The 19,125-nt window shown below is 42.1% G+C and overlaps 2 gene segments (V, D, J or C); one reads left to right on the top strand and one right to left on the bottom strand.

Moving 5' to 3' along the window:
- Nucleotides 1–529: 529 nt before the first annotated feature.
- LOC127638324 (immunoglobulin kappa constant-like) overlaps nt 530–19,125 on the bottom strand; it is a 59,954-nt gene continuing 41,358 nt past the window's right edge. The window contains 1 exon segment of the C gene segment in view: nt 530–1,033. Coding sequence covers nt 714–959 — 246 coding nt within the window.
- LOC127638318 (immunoglobulin kappa variable 1-8-like) lies at nt 3,392–4,043 on the top strand. The segment is given in 2 exon segments: nt 3,392–3,560; nt 3,712–4,043. Coding segments are annotated over 2 exon segments (438 nt in total).

Below are 19,125 nucleotides of genomic sequence, written 5' to 3'. Positions count from 1 at the left end.
TACTGAAGAACACACATCAGAATGAATCATTCACTGTGTCTTATCACAGACTGAACAGTTCATTCAATCATTCATAATGTCAGTATGACTGCTGAAAACTGATGAATATGAACAAACCTCATCTCTCCATTAGTCAAACTGAACTGTCTCATTTCACAGAATAAAGTGTCAAACAGTTCAACTCATATTTGCATCATCAGGATGAGTGATTCTTTCCTCTCAGAATAGAGCAGCTCCATCAGCAGATGTTCCCCGTCCTCAGAGGAGTTTCATGTAACAACACATAGAAGAACTACTGACATGTGAAGGATATGTGTCTGTCATATTTATATTTCAAAAATCTCTTATTAAATTGATAAAGTTACCAGCAGCACTAAATGTTTGAGGATTAGTCATTCGGTCACAGTCTTGTTTTACAGTAAATATCAGCAGGTGTTTTCATGGTCTGTTGAGTGAAGTTTCATTATAAACGTTGAACTAAAAAGGATTTCATTTTCAAAAAAGACCACACAAATCAAAGACATGAAGGTATAATATAATTTTATTTGATGTTGAATTAGAATAAAAGACAATGAGCAGTGAATAAACAAGCACACATGCACTGGTGTCTGATGTTGTTTGACAGATGAGAGAGAGAATGAATGGAGTCCCTCATGTGCTGTTAGTCTCCATGTGAGACATCAGTAAGAAGGGCAGAACAGAAGTGAGTGGATCTACTCTGAACACTGATCTCTCCTCACTTCTCCAGTGACTGGCGGCTGCTGGTCTCTCCTGCTGGCCTCACAGCTCACTGAGACCCCCTTGATCCACTCCTGCTTAGAGAGAGTCAGGCTGCTGCTCCAGCTGTACAGACCGTTCTTCTCCAGGACCCCAGCACTGCTCTCCTGAGACCTGCTGTTCCCGTCCACCTTCCAGCTCAGGCTCCAGTCTGAGGGGAAGCCCTTGTTGGCCACACACATCAGTGTTGCTGTGTTCTTTGTGGAAATCTCTTCACTGGAGGGGGGCAGGACGCTCACTTTAGGAGAGATGTTGCCTGACAAACAGAGATCAGCAGTCAACTCAAAAGATGAAGAATGTTTTTTATGTATTTCTCTTTACACAATAAGCATCTGATGCAAATGTACTGTAAAAACAACTGCAGGAATCGAATTATTTGCAGCTTTTGAAAACTCCATTATAAATATTTCACTTTCTACATCATGTTTCACACCTCCACTAAATGTTTCCCATTGTCATTTCTGGGGAAATCCAAATAAAATAAATAAAAGAGTAAAATAAAACATGTAACGGATTTAGCACCAAATACTGCCCAACATTTAAAATAACTCTTAAACATGAACAAATTGTGAAGATTTATATTTTTATGCATTGAAGTTTTATTAAATATAAAAATGTCAGTGTAATTTTGTATTCGTGCAGCGTTCATTTCTTCCTGGACACATTTAGAAATTCACATCAATCTAAAGAATCCATCAGAGCTGAACTTATTAACACAGAGAACAATTATGAATCCAAACTTAATAAACATAGATTTAAGATTCATTATGTTGAAAATGGTAAAATAGTTTTAATCTAAAAAGAAATTCTAGAATAAAAATCGTGAATTGATTTCATTCATTATGAGCATTCAAACACAATAAATCTACAAGACAATATTGAACACTAAATCATTTAAATTATACATTTATAAAGTTAGAAAATACATTGAAGGGTTTTAAAACTATTAAGTTATTATATTAAAATGATTATATGATTATTGACTTACTGCCAACATCCAGTCTGGTGCCGCTGCCGAATGTGTACCACAGTGATACAAACTAATAGAGCGACTGTACAAAAACCTCTGAACACTTCAATAACTGCACTATAAACACATCACTAACACATCTTTACACACACACACACACACACACACACACACACACACACACACATGCATCACAGAGAAGTGATTTCATATTAATGACATTTTCATCTCATTGTTGTATTTACTTTTCATAATTGTATAAAAATTATATTTGATCATTATTCAGTATTAATAAATAAAATATGGAAACATATATTGAATTTGAAAAGTCAGATATTTCAATCATTTGAACTTTAAATCAGCAGAAATACTGTTTTTGTGTGCAAACAATGAGAATAACAATCTGTTCTGTTTGAATTTTATTTAGGGTAGTTGTACAGCAGACATGCACCTTGAACATCATTTATTCCAATAACGGTTTTTAGGTTTAATATGTGAATATATTTCGACTACACAAGGGAATGTCCTGTATTTTCTAAAGATAACCGGGTGGTAAATACCCCTTAAAGTTTGTTTTTCTCCTTGCATATTTAAAACTGTTATTTCATTGTCATTTAATATGTTAAGTGAATTATAAGACAGGAAAAGCAGCGGTCACCTGTATTTCCCTGGAGTTGTCAACAGGTGTGTGTTGTGTACTGAGACTATGCGCTGCATTCTCACCTCGGTCATTGTTTTGTTAGACGTGCAACGAGTAGTGTGAGAGAGATGTGCACTCTCTGGGAAACTGTGGTGTATTGAGAGATCATCCACGGATAAATATAATGTTTTGTGATTATAATCTTGATAAATAGCATTTGTGGATGTATACTTTGTTGTGTAAATATGGAGAAATGTCATATTTGAGAAGTTATGTCGTGTGTAATGTCTGCGATGATATGACGTCACACCATGCGGTGTAAGCCTGTTCATTTGAAATTAAGAAATGTTATGCACATTTTTTCAAAACTTTATTGTGCTTTTCATGTGATTTGTATTTGATGTGATTATTTACACAGTGTACAACAGTATGTTGAGCATTTCTGCCCTCTCCTCAACAAGCTGCAGGATTTGAGGTGTCATTCATGTTTGGAGCTCAAAGTGTGACGGATTGGTTTGAATATAATTTTGTGCAATGTGCCTAAAGGCCACAATCACAACAAGACTAAGAGAAATATTCTTTAAAATCAGTTTTACATGAAGTGTAACATGTAACACTGCAGAACACTGTTATTACTGTTTGACATTTCATGTCCACCACACATCAACAGAAAAGCACTAGACAATATTATTTATTTAAAAAATTCTAAATTCATGAGAGGATCATTGAGAATAATGTGATCTGTTGAGAAGAAACTTTTAAATGTAACTTTTTAATCAAGTTAAAGTCAAGATCTGAACCACACTGAAACTGACACTTAAAACAAACAAACATGAAAACCATCAAACATCTTCACGTCACATTCATATTGACTTTCTGCAGGACATTCTTTGATGCTCTGGGAATGTTCATCATTCAGTGAGTTCAACAGGATGTTTACAGTATATTAGTGTGTATATTAGTTTAGTAGCAGTACAGACTGTTGAAGATCCTGCCCACTTCTTTGCATTGTCAGCACATGCTTCAGTGATCTGAGAGTGTTTATAGTGCTGTGAGTTTAACACTTCATGACTGACAGCAGAACAGAACACAATCTTCATCATCACACAACACAAACAACAACAATGACCTTCAGCATCATCTTCATCTGCACACTTTTATTCTGTATACAAGGTATATAATCAAACATTTAAACATTGAAAAATACTTCAAAAAGTAATTAAAATAAAATGTAAATATTCATGTATCTTATAAATATGGTTGTTATTGTTTATATTAGTGTTGATGCACTTCACATTTGAATTCTTTATGAATTTCTCTTCAGGATCGAGTGGACAGATCACAGTGACTCAGACTCCTTCAGTGAAACTTGCTGCTCCAGGAGAGACTGTTGTGTTGAAATGTTCTGCCAGCACTCCTTTAACAGGCTGTAGCCCACCCTGTATGTCCTGGTACTTACAGAAACCCGGAGAAGCTCCTAAACTCATGATTTATTTAGTGAGCCGCCTTCAGTCTGGAACTCCATCTAGATTCAGTGGCAGTGGATCTGGAAGTGATTTCACTCTGAGCATCAGTGGAGTCCAGACTGAAGATTCAGGAGATTATTACTGTCAGAGTTATCACAACATCAACAGTAAACGTGTGTTCACACAGTGATAAAGAGTCGTACAAAAACCTCCGTCAGTCAGACTGCACAGTGACTGCACTGATACAACTGACAGATTCTGCAGCTGCTCGTACAACACAATCACACACAACACTGATCAGTGCACAAACACAATCACACACAACACTGATCAGTGCACAAACACAATCACACACAACACTGATCAGTGCACAAACACAATCACACACAACACTGATCAGTGCACAAACACAATCACACACAACACTGATCAGTGCACAAACACAATCACACACAACACTGATCAGTGCACAAACACAATCACACACAACACTGATCAGTGCACAAACACAATCACACACAACACTGATCAGTGCACAAACACAATCACACACAACACTGATCAGTGCACAAACACAATCACACACAACACTGATCAGTGCACAAACACAATCACACACAACACTGATCAGTGCACAAACACAATCACACACAACACTGATCAGTGCACAAACACAATCACACACAACACTGATCAGTGCACAAACACAATCACACACAACACTGATCAGTGCACAAACACAATCACACACAACACTGATCAGTGCACAAACACAATCACACACAACACTGATCAGTGCACAAACACAATCACACACAACACTGATCAGTGCACAAACACAATCACACACAACACTGATCAGTGCACAAACACAATCACACACAACACTGATCAGTGCACAAACACAATCACACACAACACTGATCAGTGCACAAACACAATCACACACAACACTGATCAGTGCACAAACACAATCACACACAACACTGATCAGTGCACAAACACAATCACACACAACACTGATCAGTGCACAAACACAATCACACACAACACTGATCAGTGCACAAACACAATCACACACAACACTGATCAGTGCACAAACACAATCACACACAACACTGATCAGTGCACAAACACAATCACACACAACACTGATCAGTGCACAAACACAATCACACACAACACTGATCAGTGCACAAACACAATCACACACAACACTGATCAGTGCACAAACACAATCACACACAACACTGATCAGTGCACAAACACAATCACACACAACACTGATCAGTGCACAAACACAATCACACACAACACTGATCAGTGCACAAACACAATCACACACAACACTGATCAGTGCACAAACACAATCACACACAACACTGATCAGTGCACAAACACAATCACACACAACACTGATCAGTGGACAAACACAATCACACACAACACTGATCAGTGCACAAACACAATCACACACAACACTGATCAGTGGACAAACACAATCACACACAACACTGATCAGTGGACAAACACAATCACACACAACACTGATCAGTGCACAAACACAATCACACACAACACTGATCAGTGCACAAACACAATCACACACAACACTGATCAGTGCACAAACACAATCACACACAACACTGATCAGTGCACAAACACAATCACACACAACACTGATCAGTGGACAAACACAATCACACACAACACTGATCAGTGCACAAACACAATCACACACAACACTGATCAGTGGACAAACACAATCACACACAACACTGATCAGTGCACAAACACAATCACACACAACACTGATCAGTGCACAAACACAATCACACACAACACTGATCAGTGTACAAACACAATCACACACAACACTGATCAGTGCACAAACACAATCACACACAACACTGATCAGTGCACAAACACAATCACACACAACACTGATCAGTGCACAAACACAATCACACACAACACTGATCAGTGCACAAACACAATCACACACAACACTGATCAGTGCACAAACACAATCACACACAACACTGATCAGTGCACAAACACAATCACACACAACACTGATCAGTGGACAAACACAATCACACACAACACTGATCAGTGCACAAACACAATCACACACAACACTGATCAGTGCACAAACACAATCACACACAACACTGATCAGTGCACAAACACAATCACACACAACACTGATCAGTGGAGAGGATTTTAGTAAAGTTAGATACTTTATTGGTCACGCAGGGGAAATTATGGTGCAATAGCAGCAAACAGCAACACTGCAAGACATTACAAAAAATGCTGAAAATACAAAGATGAAGATTATTCACTATATATGTATATAAAATATATGATTTATCAAAAATATGCATACGTGGTACACATAATAATTAAATAATAAAACAAAAAAACTATTTATTTAAACTGAATAATACTTCTTTACTATCCTGATTAAAATGTGTTGCTGGTTATAAAAAAAATTTTGTCTTATAACGGAAATAAAATGATCCTTTTGTGTTATTGATCATTATTTATTATTCCTGTTCCGTGTGCTCAAGTGGAGTTACTGATTACTTTTCCTTTGGGAGTGTTCACATGTAGGGGGATGAGGCGCACTGCTCAGAAAATACAGAGACCGGCAGTGAAGCAGAAGATTTGTGTCTTTTTATGTAACAATTTATATCTCCCCTCATCAGGCATGAGGGTGCTACACATACAACACACAATAAACACAAAATACAGAGACAGTGCACTACAAGAGGTGTTAAGTTTCTGTTTCTCAGTTGAAATCTAATGGTAAATGCTCAATCTCTGCACAGATGAATTACAGAAAGTGCAGTAATATCATCAGGACAAAAACCTTCTTTATTGCCCACAGTTTCACCAGAGCTGCTGGATCAGTCCGTCACTGAACATGATCCTCATTTCCACAAGTGTGCTGTGAAGAGGGTGAAAGGTGTTCATGATAGTAGACGTAAATAGCAGTTTATATAGTAGTACAAATGAACACATCATAATAAGGAAGATGTCATTGCTAACCACCAGTCAACCCATTAAGAGACATTAATCTACCGAGCTAATTTTAGCATGTGTCCAATCCAGATGAACAAAATAAGCCCTGTGCGTTTCGATATTGTGCTGTGGTGCACTCCATGGAACATATCAACTGAATGCCTTACTTCCCTACTACTCACTGTTTCTGTTATATTTGTGTTTGGCTAAAACAGTGAGAGTATTATGGATAGTATGCCATTGTAAACATGGCCGTAGACTCACGAGCACAGGGCTCGTGGATTGGAGCGATGCCTGATATGTGAAATAATCCCTTTTTTTGTCCGTTCTTCTCAATTAATTTGTCTAACATGTGGGCTGAATTTTATGAAGCATTTTGTCATGCAGTAAAACAGTAACGAGAGGCTTTAGAAGACAGAGAACAAAAGCACTGAATGAAGTGGATATTTACTTACAATTGACTGAAACAAAACCTGCAGCTGCATTCAATCGTTTGCCAGTGATGAAAAAGGTCGTGTGTGTGTGTGTGTGTGCAGCCTGTGAGTGATTGTCCACTGCAGGTAAATATATTTTATAAATCAAAATACTAATATTAAATTAAAGCACTTAAAAGTACCAAAAATTACCAAGCCAGTGCCATGTTTATTGGACATGTTCCTTGGAGTAGCCTACCATATAAATACCATGATATACTATAAAAAATACCTTGGTTTTACCATATTGTATACCATCACTGTACCATGATACTGCCACAACAGGCTGTTGAGAAAGGCAACTTCAACTTGCGCTGTGTTGAAGGCGTCAATATGTTTTTAGTCCACCGTTTTACTAATGCAACACAATATGTGGTCATAAAAAAAAGACGAAATGGTCAAGTGATATGAGGAAAACTTTTCTTTATTAAATTAATTACAATGTGTTGGTGATAAAAACGAGTATAAAGTCATCTTTTTTGCTTTATTAACATTTAATTGATTATTCCTGTTCAGAATTGTCCAGTGGAGTTACTGATTACTTTTCCATTGGGAGTGTTCACCTGTAGGGGGAGGGGGCGCGCTGCTCAGTAGGGATGGGCGATACCGCTTAATTCAAGTCCAGTATCGTTGATACCGTTACCAATACCGATACTATCATTAATTTGATTTTCTTTTCTTTTTTTTGCAATTTCTTGGAATTTAATGGGTAAATTGAAATATTATATTTAGTCATAATTCAAGTTATTATTATCTTTACATTTGTGAACCGAACATTATTAGACTTCTGTTTTGTTTACTATTACAAAAATTAACCATGGTTTCACTGCAGTAACTATAATTTAAGCATGGTATTTATTTGAGTTACCTTTTGAGTTAACTATGATAACTACTACAATATTATAGTTTTTTTCAATTGCTTAAGCACAATTTTGAAAACAGGGCCCGGTTTTTCAAACCCCTTCACACAATTAGCACAACACTACACCAAAGTAGCACAACACCTCAGATCATTTGCAAAATGGAACACTTTTGTCAAAACTATACAATGTCTTATAGAAACCTTGTTGCCATAACATAAACCCAACCATCATATATGTTCTGATTCTGTTTGAATCAGTTAAACACTCCTGTGCTCAACCTAAAACACTTTTAGCATTTACACAGAGAAAGTGTCAAAATAAATTCAACCAACACCACTTGACACCAATTGTGCAGACTAATACAAATATTTATTTATTTTCATGTACTCAAGTCAGTCAATACTGAACATTTCAACAAAACATTCATAACAAAACAGTTTTCTTACAGTATTACTGAACGTACCATTGTACTGTAAGCTTACAGTAATACTGTTACATAAATTACATATCCAGTTCAGTACCGAATAAAAAAGAAAAATAACCTAAACATCTCTCCGCCTAGCTGGATCTGGCCACAGGGCCTCGTCAACATCACAAGCTATATTTTCATTTGCAAGGCAACGTGGGAAGAATCTTTTGGAGTGACGAATCCACCCTTTTATGGATGCTACTTCAATTTGATCACATGCTTCCTCCAAAGCTTGAATGAGGGCCATCTGGACATAGGGCCGGAGATCATAAACCTTCCACCGCCATGCTGAGAAGAACTCATCGATGGGGTTTAGGAAGGGGGAGTATGGTGGAAAGTATTGAACTGTAAATTGTGGGTGTTGATGAAACCAGTTTTGGACCAGAGCAGAACGATGGAAAGCTACATTGTCCCAGACGACAATGTATTGCATCTGTTCCCTTTGGTTTGCTGCTGTGATAATATTGTGTAATCTGTCTAAAAATGTAAGAATGAGGTCAGTGTTGTAAGGACCCAAGTTGGCATGGCGGTGGAGGACCCTATTCTGTGTAATGGCAGCACAAAGGGTAATGTTACCCCCACGTTGCCCTGGTACATTGACAATAGCCCTGTGGCCAATGATGTTTCTTCCCCTTCTTCTCACTGTTGTCAGGTTAAATCCAGCATCATCAATGTATATAAACTCATGCTGGACTTCCTCCACATCCATTTGCAAATCTCTCTGAAATACAACAAAAGATCACATTGTGTAGATCAATTTACTGTAGATCTGCTATACAGTAAAATGACTTGTACAGTAAAAAGGTTATGTGTGCAGTACACAATACTACAGTCAGTGAACAAAACGTACCACCACATATTCACACCGCAGGACTTTCACCCTGTCTGAATTTCTTTCAAATGGCACTTTATACAGTTGTTTCATCAGAACTTGATGTTTTTTAAGGATATGGGCTGTTGTTGACAGAGAGACATGTTGGACATTATTGAAAATTTGGTGATCATTGACAATATGGGCTTGAATTTCTGTAAGTCTGATTGCATTATTGGCCAAAACGAGGTTTATGATCTCTCTCTCTCTTGCTCCTGTGTGAATATGGGGCCCCTCCCTCCTTGGTGTTCTCGACGTTCAATCCTATGTTGGCCAAAAAAAATACATGTAGCTTACTGTAAAATGATACAGGAATAGATACCAAAACTGTTGATATAGTACATGCAGTAAGTTATGGATTTTCTGTTGACAGAAGATGAGTTTCTCACCTGTGCTCTTGATGAAATGTCCGAACTATTGATGCCACCTTGTACCTGCTTAGGTTAGGCTGTACTCTCAGTCCAGCCTCTATCAGTGTTAGTCAGTGGTTTATTACATGGTCCACCATTTGGTTGTCTTCTTCTTTGTGCATGTCCTACCCCTCCTCCAGGTCTTCATCTGCCTCTTCCTCCACCTTGTTCTCTCCGGATTACCCCTCTCATCCGCACTCTCCCTCTTCCTCCGTCCATTTTTTTTTTTGGAAGACAGGTGAACTTACCTGTTGCCTTTTTATAGGGCTTAAACCTGATTGGTGTGTCTACAATTAAGCACCAGTGTGTGTGTGTGTGTGTGTGTGTGTGTGTGTGTGCGCGCGCGCGCGTGTGTGTGTGTGTGTGTGTGTGTGTGTGTGTGTTTAACCAATTGGTTCATGGGTGTGTTCATTTTTAAAGCCTTTGCTTTGAAATTGCAAGGAAATTACATTATGATACATTTCTGTGTCAAATGCATACAAGTGTGTGTAATGTTTTGCTAAATGTGTGAAGCTGACAATGTGCTTAGAGTTGTGCAAATCTAGGCCGGTGTTTTGCTCTTTGAGTGTAAGGTTTTGAAAAAAACTGTAAACCATGATTTCAGCCAAAAAATAAAAGTAAATAAAAAAACATGTTTTCTACAATATTACTGTAGTATAACCATGGTTAACTATTATATTGAATTATTAATCAACAACAATTACATACAAACTCATTATAAGAAATGTCACCTTTAGATATGTTGTTATTTTAGTGTGAATTTTCTCCAGAAGAAGCTGTCTTCTCTTCAAGTCTTGTGACGTGCAAGCGCTTGTCTGCTTCTGTCTTTCAGCGTGCATGTTAAGATGAGCAGAAGAAGAAATAGTTCCCATCCTGCACAAGTACTTGCTAATATAGCCTAATCCATTTTATTTCACTTTGAATCATATAATTATTGTTCATGTTCATGGTAATCTAATGATAATATCCCTAGTTTAATTATTTGATTGTAATTTTTTTTATCAATATGTTTATGTGAGGATCTATATTTCTATATTTCTATATAGAATTTAATAAATATTCCTGTCGTAATTTCTTAACTTTCATGCGGCTCTCAAGGTGTCCGGTTAAACCCTTGAATCTTAATTTGCACAGAACATTAAAGAAAGATATTAGAGTTAGTTTTGTGTGCCCGTTTACAATAGTTTTAATATGCTTTTCTCTCTGTCATGTCCACTGAAAGAAGGCAAGCGGCTCGTTGCGTCTCTCCCGTGCTCGATTTGTAATTTTCTGACAAGAACCTGTCAGGGTCAAACATGTTTGGCATTACTCTAATGGGATAATCAGGTGATCAAGTGCTGTCCATTCACCTCTCTGCACAGTATTGCTGTTGGATATACATCGCATTCCAGCGGTTCTCTCTCCACTCTGCACTCCACTAAATACACGTCCGCTAAAGACACGTATTTTTAAAGATACCCTTTCTTCTCTGTGCCGTTTCAGGATGCGGTTGTTACCTCTCCGCCTCTGACGGTCACGATCACTCCCTCACGTGCCTGGGCTATAAGCGCATTGAGGATTCGTGGATGGCAACGTTGCTGGTCTCGGCTTTCCTTCTTTTGAGAGAAAACCACTTCGGCTGTCCGCCTCTTGTCTCCTCTTAACAACGGGTACCAGACCGCTTTGGTTGACGCTGGAGGTGATTCGGGAGCTTCAGTGGGTACGGCTCCACCGGGTGAATTCCCACCGCCCACTCCCGATACGCTTGTTTGCTTCCGTCCAGCACTGGGATGAGACAGGCTCACCTCACCGCCAGCCTCATGTCTCTTCCAGAGCTCGTGAGCCGAATGAGATGTCGATCGATGCATCGGAGAGCGCCTTGGTGATGTTGACGCCGAGGACTCGACCGGGCTGCTGCCTTTGGGTGTTGCGACTGGGTTTTGGGTTCGGCGCGAAGCTCGTGGCCATGCTCCCCTCCGGTCTCATTCTTCACGGAAGTGAATGACGAGCAGACACGATCGTGGAGGGCAACGTTTTACTGCCCGAACCTGGTCCTTTGGCTCATCCGCTACCCTCGGATGCAGCCAGGAGGCTGAACCCTCCTAGACCGCACCTCTCTCAGGTCCTCTCAGGTCCTCTCAGGCCTACGGAGAGTCCCCTTCGAGCCCCTCGAGTCAGTTGAGCTAAAAGCTGCCTCTTTGAAAGCCGCGCTCACTTCCATCAAGAGGGTCGGGGACCTGCAAGCATTCTCTGTCACAGAAGAGTGTCTGGAGTTCGGAAGACTCATGTTATCCTAAGACCCTGATCGGTCTATGTACTCAAGGGTCCCAGTACCCCCTTCAGGGATCAAGCGGTGAGCCTACAAGCAATGCCTCCGGAGGAGGCAGACCCAACCTTATCGTTGCTGTGTCCGGCGCATGCTTTGCGTATCTATTTGGATCACACGCAGGGCCTTAGACTCTCTGAGCAGCTCTTTGTGTGCTTTGGTGGACAGCGGAAAGGGAACATCGACACATTGTCGAGTGAGTGACACAAGGGGAACACAATCTTCATCATCACACAACACAAAACAACAACAATGACCTTCAGCATTATCTTCATCTGGACACTTTGTATTCAAGGTAAAGTTTGCAAGAAAATATTAAATTAATGAAATCGTAAAAATTTGAATGTTATACTTTTTCTAACTCTTGCTATATTTTAAACAGGATTTAGTGGACAGGTGACTGTGACTCAGACTCCCTCTGTAAAGATGGTTCAGATTGGTGAATCGGTCACTATAAGTTGCAAAACTAGCACTGTAGTGAGCAATGACTTGCCTGGTTTATACACTTGTATGGCCTGTGTAACCCAGGTTAAAATATTAAATTAAATGTTTGTATATTGGTTTGGCTGTCCTTGTCCCTTTAATATATCTGCGCGTGAGTACGTGCCCTGCGACCGCACGTAACTCCAGTCACGTGATTGTGCTTAGCCAATCGCGCTTTGGAGCACGAGTGTTTAATCGGGCCGCGGCGTCTTCCTCATTCAGAGGTGTGGGGAAGCCGATCGACAGCTGTGGGTAGGTTTGTGTTTTACAAACTATTCACTCTTGTGCTCTATTCATGCTATTAAGTTAAGCATATCGTTGTAATATCACTTTTTAGAACAACTTACTGGCTGTAGGGAAGCCGTCGCTGCCATCAGGGTATGTTTGTATAGAGCGAACTGGTGAGTAATCTGAATGAATGAACTACATGCTAATATGTTAAGTCATTAAGAACGTTAGCATTGATATTGGCTGTTCTAAACAAATGGACGCATCCAAGATGGCGGCGCGGTAGCACGCAGCGGCCACTCCGGATCCACAATGGTGCTATTTTTGTTAAAAAAGCCCGACTTTTGCAACACATGGACATCGGAGCAACCAGTGTTCGTGTCTACCATCGCCAGACACTACTCAAATATAAGACTCATGCAAAAACCAAGCTGCATGATGACCTGCAGGAGGCGCTACGCATACTCGGCTTGCTGCGGAGACCAGGCCTCCAGCCCTCGGCGTCGCCTGATGCCGGTGGCGGGGAGAGGGCGTCGTAGCGGTGTGCGAGAGCGAAGCGGAAAGAGGGCGGGGTCCATGCTAGGCTAAAAACAAACCCTAGCCGGCCGGCTCTCCGTCTATCCTGCTCTCAAATGTTTGCTCCTGGACAATAAACTGGACTATATCCGACTCCAGCAGGCTACGCAGCGTGAGTTTAGAGACTGCTGCGTCTTTGTTTTCACGGAGGCGTGGCTCAGCGACAGAGTTCGGATGCCGCCATTCAGCTAGACGGGCTCGCCTCGTTTAGTGCCGACAGAAATACAGCTCTCTCGCGGTAAGACTCGCGGTGGTGGCTTGTGTGTTTACATCAACACGGAATGGTGCAAGAACTCTATGCTAGTCTCTAGTTACTGTTCATCGCTGTTGGAGCTTGTGACTGTTAGATGCAGACCTTTTTATCTACCACGGGAATTCACCACTGTTTGCATAACCGGGTTTACATTCCCCAAGCTAACGCTAAGGAAGCGCTCTGTGAACTGTATGGGGCTATGAGCGAACTGCAGAGCGCTCACCCCGACGGACTGTTTATTGTGCCGGAGATTTCAACCATGCAAATCTCAAGACAGTGCTCCCTAAATTCCATCAGTATGTGGACTTTGCAGCGAGAGGCTGAGCAGCTTGATCTTGTTTACACAAACATCCCGAGGCGTGCGGGCGGAGCCCGCCCCACCTCAGCTACTCAGACCACATCTCTGTTATGTTAATTCCAGCATACAGACCGCTCAGTCAGGCGCACAAAACCGCTTCAGAAGCAGGTGAAAACCTGGCCAGCAGGAGCCATCTCTGCTCTTCAGGACTGTTTTGAGTGTACTGACTGGCACATGTTCAGGGAGGCTGCAACATATGGCGATTCTACCAACTTGGAGGAATACACAGCATCAGTGACCAGCTACATCAGCAAGTGCATTGATGATGTCACTTTCTCCAAGACCATCACCACGCGCTCCAACCAGAAGCCGTGGATGACTGCGGAGGTCGCGCGCTGCTGAGGTCCGAGACTCCGCCTTCAGAGCAGGCAATAAGGCAGCCCTAAGAACAGCTAGGGCCAAACTGTCACGGGCAATCAGAGAGGCAAAGCGCGCTACGCCCAGAGAATCCACAGTCACTTCCAGGACAGCGGTGACACGCGGCTCATGTGGCAGGGCATCCAGGCCATCACCAACTACAGGACAACATCAGTTGCCTGTGACAAAGATGCCTCCCTTCCAGATGCCCTGAGCGACTTCTACGCTCGGTTTGAAGTGCAGAACGAAGTGATGGCGAGGAAGTCCACCCCTCCTCCCAGCGACCAGGTGCTCTGTCTTACCACGGCAGATGTGAGGAAAACTCTACGTAGAGTCAACCCACGGAAGGCTGCTGGACCAGACAACATTCCTGGCAGAGTGCTCAGAGGATGTGCAGACCAGCTAGCAGATGTTCTTACCGACATCTTCAACATCTCTCTGAGCAGCGCCGTTGTTCCAACGTGCTTCAAGGCCACCACCATCATCCCCATGCCAAAGAAGTCTTCAGTGTCCTGCCTCAGCGACTACCGTCCTGTCGCGACTTACACCCATCATCATGAAGTGCTTCGAGAGGCTCGTCATGAGGCAGATTAAGACCCAGCTGCCCCCTCACTAGACCCACTGCAGTTTGCGTATCGTTCAAACCGTTCAGCGGACGATGCCATCACCACAACCCTCCATCTGGCCCTCACCCACCTAGACAATAAGGACTCATACGTTCGAATGCTGTTCATAGATTTCAGCTCAGCATTCAACACAATCATTCCCCAGCACCTGATTGGAAAGCTGAACCTGCTGGGCCTGGACACCTCCCTCTGCAACTGGATCCTGGACTTCCTGACTGGGAGACCTCAGTCAGTCCGGATCGGGAACAGCATCTCCACCACCACCACACTGAGCACTGGGGCCCCCAGGGCTGTGTGCTCAGTCCACTGCTGTTCACTCTGCTGACTCACGACTGTGCAGCAATGCACAGCTCGAATCACATCATCAAGTTCGCCGATGACACGACCGTGGTGGGTCTCATCAGCAAGAACAACGAGTCAGCATACAGAGAGGAGGTGCAGCGGCTGACGAACTGGTGTAGAGCCAACAACCTGTCCCTGAATGTCGACAAAACAAAAGAGATGGTTGTTGACTTTAGGAGAGCACAAGGTGAACACACTCCGCTGAACATCGACGGCTCCTCTGTGGAGATCGTCAAGAGCACCAAATTTCTTGGTGTTCACCTGGCTCAACACCAGCTCTATCACCAAGAAAGCCCAGCAGCGTCTCTACTTTCTTCGAAGGCTGAGGAAAGCACATCTCCCAACCCCCATCCTCACTACATTCTATAGAGGGACTATTGAGAGCATCCTGAGCAGCTGCATCACTGCCTGGTTTGGGACTTGCACCGTTTCGGACCGCAAAGCCCTGCAGAGGATAGTGAGGACAGCTGAGAAGATCATTGGGGTCTCTCTTCCCTCCATCAAAGACATTTACAAAAAACACTGTATCCGCAAAGCAACCAGCATTGTGGACGACCCCACACACCCCTCACACAAACTCTTTACCCTCCTCCCGTCTGGCAAGAGGTACCGAAGCATTCGGGCCCTCACGGCCAGACTGTGTAACAGCTTCTTCCCCCAAGCCATCAGACTTCTCAATACTCAGAGACTGGTTTGACACACACACGTGTCCTGAGTTGCACTTTAATTACTGTCACTTTATAACTGTCTGCTACCCCAATAACTGCTATGTGCATAGAATACTATCTCATAGTGTGTTATGTTTACATTTTTAGAAACTGTCATCTTTTTGCACTACTGAGTACTGGTCGGCGCTGCACTGTCTATTGTCCTGTTCATTGTCAGTAATTTGTTGTACTGTCCTGTACTTTTTGCACATGTTTGCACGTGCACTTTATATAGGTATATATAGGTAGTTTATATAGGTATTTTATTTCGTTGTGTAGTCTCATGTGGTCCTATGTTGGTCCTTTGTTGTTTTTATGTAGCACCATGGTCCTGGAGGAACGTTGTCTCCTTTTGCTGTGTACTGTACTAACTGTATATGGTTGAAACGACAATAAAAACCACTTGACTTGACCACTTGACTTGAAATGGTTTTGATTCATTTTATGCTGTTGTGAAGTCTGCCAATTTCTTTTGGTTTACAGATTACAGATAGATTTGGTTGCACTAGGTGTGTTTACATGCAGTACTGTTTGATTATTTATTTGAATTTTGTGTGGGTAATGCAACTTTAATATTTCACGTTTGATTGTATTAATTTAATATTGCATTTAATGTTTATTATTTGTATGTTGTACTTTTTTTATTGATTATTTTGTAATGATTTAGATTTGGGTATACCTGGAAAGGATATGTGAGTGTGGAATTAGCTAAAGTTTAATGCAAACCTAGTTCCAACTCAGCTTTATTATTTACTGGCCCTGTTGTTGCACTATAGGCCAGGTTCTCTCTCTCTGTTTGGAGATGAATGATGGCGAGCTGAATTACTACGGCTGGGAGCCTACCATCTGTGCAGCATCCACTGAATAGCCGCTCTACTGGTCTGGTAGGAAGGTTGTCTGTAGCTTGCCCCCACACACTTCTCCATAGACCAGCGCTTCAGTCCCACATTCTTCCCTTTGACGAACATTAACGTATGGACTTATTAACATAAACTCTCATAAAACCCTTGTGGGTTGTCGCGTTGGTCTTGAAGAAACCAAACATCGCTGGGACAGTTATTTTTGTTTTTGGTTTTTGTGTATGGCATTTGTTGTAATTTTCATTATCATACTTTACTTGAACAATAACCACAAAGTGCACTTAACTATAACCAGTTCAACTGTAGTCTGTCAATATTTTGGGTTTTTTCTATTTTTTTGTCCTTTATTATTTTTGTCGTAAATATTTTGTTTAATCACTTATCAATATATGGTACCTGCACCAAGTTTAACATTTATGTTTCTGTGTTGTTACTGACCACCAGCTCCTGTAGTCGAATTTAGACTTCTGTGACCTAATTAGCCTATACTGTTTATTTCTATAGCTACCTATTTAATTCATTATAGTTAATATTAATGAAGTATTATTATTGGTTAGCAAGGCCCAAATACCCGTTACACCTGGTACCAGCAGAAATCTGGAGAAGCTCCTAAACTACTTATTAAATATGCAAGCCAAAGACAGTCAAATATCCCACCTAGATTTAGTGGCAGCGGATCTGGAAGTGATTTCACTCTGACCATCAGTGGAGTCCAGACTGAAGATTCAGGAGATTATTACTGTCTGAGTTATCACAGTGGTCCAGTGTTCACACAGTGATAAAGAGTCGTTCAAAAACCTCCGTCAGTCAGACTGCACAGTGACTGCACTGATACAACTGACAGATACTGCAGCTGCTCATAAAACACAATCACACAATATAGCCAAAAGTCTTAATATACTTTAAATAAAATTTATTTATATACTTTCAACTACTAATTTATATTTAATTAAATATTTTTTTTCATGGATGACACGCCTCTTCAACATTGCGTGGAAATCTGGGACAGTGCCTAAGGAGTGGCAGAACGGGGTGGTGGTTCCCCTCTTCAAAAAGGGGGATCAGAGAGTGTGTGCCAACTACAGGGGTATCACACTTCTCAGCCTCCCTGGTAAAGTTTACTCCAAGGTGCTGGAGAGGAGGGTTCGGCCGATTGTCGAACCTCGGATTGAAGAGGAACAATGCGGTTTTCGTCCTGGCCGTGGAACGACGGACCAGATCTTTACTCTTGCAAGGATCCTGGAGGGGGCCTGGGAGTATGCCCATCCGGTCTACATGTGTTTTGTGGATCTGGAGAAGGCGTATGACCGGGTCCCCCGGGAGAGACTGTGGGAGGTGCTGCGGGAGTACGGGGTGGGGGGGGTCCCTTCTTAGGGCGATCCAATCCCTGTACGTCCAAAGCGAGAGCTGTGTCCGGGTCCTCGGCACAAAGTCGAGTTCATTCCATGTGGGGGTTGGTCTCTGCCAAGGTTGCGCTTTGTCACCAATCCTGTTTGTGATATTCATGGACAGGATATCGAGGCGTAGTCGGGGTGGGGAAGGTGTGCGGTTCGGTGGGCTGGGGATCTCATCGCTGCTTTTTGCAGATGATGTTGTCTTCATGTCATCATTGGTCCGTGACCTTCAGCTCTCACTGGATCGCTTGGCAGTCGAGTGTGAAGCAGCTGGGATGAGGATTAGCACCTCTAAATCTGAGGCCATGGTTCTGAGCAGGAAACCGATGGAGTGCGTACTCCAGATAGGGAAGGAGGTATTGCCCCAAGTGAAGGAGTTCAAGTACCTCGGGGTCTTGTTCACGAGTGAGGGGACAATGGAGCGGGAGGTTGGCCGGAGAATCGGGGCAGCGGGGGCGGTATTGCACTCGCTCTATCGCGACTGTTGTCACGAAAAGAGAGCTGAGCCGAAAGGCAAAGCTCTCGATCTACCGGTCAATTTTTGTTCCTACCCTCACCTATGGTCATGAAGGCTGGGTCATGACCGAAAGAACTAGGTCGCGAGTACAAGCGGCCAAAATGGGCTTCCTCAGAAGGGTGGCGGGCTTTTCCCTTAGAGATAGGGTGAGGA

The sequence above is a fragment of the Xyrauchen texanus genome, chromosome 46 (genome assembly GCF_025860055.1).
Source record: "Xyrauchen texanus isolate HMW12.3.18 chromosome 46, RBS_HiC_50CHRs, whole genome shotgun sequence".
Taxonomy (NCBI): Eukaryota; Metazoa; Chordata; class Actinopteri; order Cypriniformes; family Catostomidae; genus Xyrauchen; species Xyrauchen texanus.
Note: the sequence above shows the minus strand (reverse complement) of the source record. Positions and strands in the feature narration are given on the sequence as shown.